At 45.8% G+C, this 472-nt stretch overlaps 1 protein-coding gene across 1 annotated transcript in view; it reads left to right on the forward strand.

The window, feature by feature from the left end:
* Positions 1-302: 302 nt before the first annotated feature.
* Arhgap28 (Rho GTPase activating protein 28) overlaps positions 303-472 on the forward strand; it is a 71,300-nt gene continuing 71,130 nt past the window's right edge. The window contains exon 1 of the mRNA XM_033757347.1: positions 303-462. Within this exon, the coding sequence (XP_033613238.1) occupies positions 337-462 (126 nt within the window). The 5' untranslated portion in view covers positions 303-336. The remainder of the gene's footprint in view (positions 463-472) is intronic.

Here is a 472-nt window from a genome sequence, read left to right on the forward strand (position 1 = left end):
TGCATCAGCATCTTGGGTACTGTATAGAAATAATGTCTCGTGTACATGTTTTGGCTGGTAGAGATAACTTATGAGTGTGAGAAAGCTGTGCAAATGTTTTTATGTTAATTTTTATACAACCACAAAGTTTTCATGCAGTACAGAGAATAAGAAAGAAGGTCCACCACTGAGTGAAGCCCATTCCCTCACGCCGCTCTCTCTACTACACTAACTTTTCTCCACTGATTTTAATCTTTTTCATTTTTGTGACTTTATTACATGAAGACGCCAGTATTTCCTCACCAATATCATTCTTCCCTCAGAAAATCGATTCCCCGCTGCCGGAGAATTAACAGGATGTTGTCCAACGAATCCCTGCACCCTCCAGCCTTCAGCCGCTCCAATTCGCAGGCCTCTGTGGACAGCGCGGCCATGGGGGACTTCTGGCGAGAGATAGAAAGCATCCGTGACAGTAGCGCTGGGGCCCGGGAGG

This window comes from Fukomys damarensis, unplaced genomic scaffold (assembly GCF_012274545.1).
Source record: "Fukomys damarensis isolate Sample0158 unplaced genomic scaffold, DMR_v1.0_HiC HiC_scaffold_30, whole genome shotgun sequence".
NCBI lineage: Eukaryota > Metazoa > Chordata > Mammalia > Rodentia > Bathyergidae > Fukomys > Fukomys damarensis.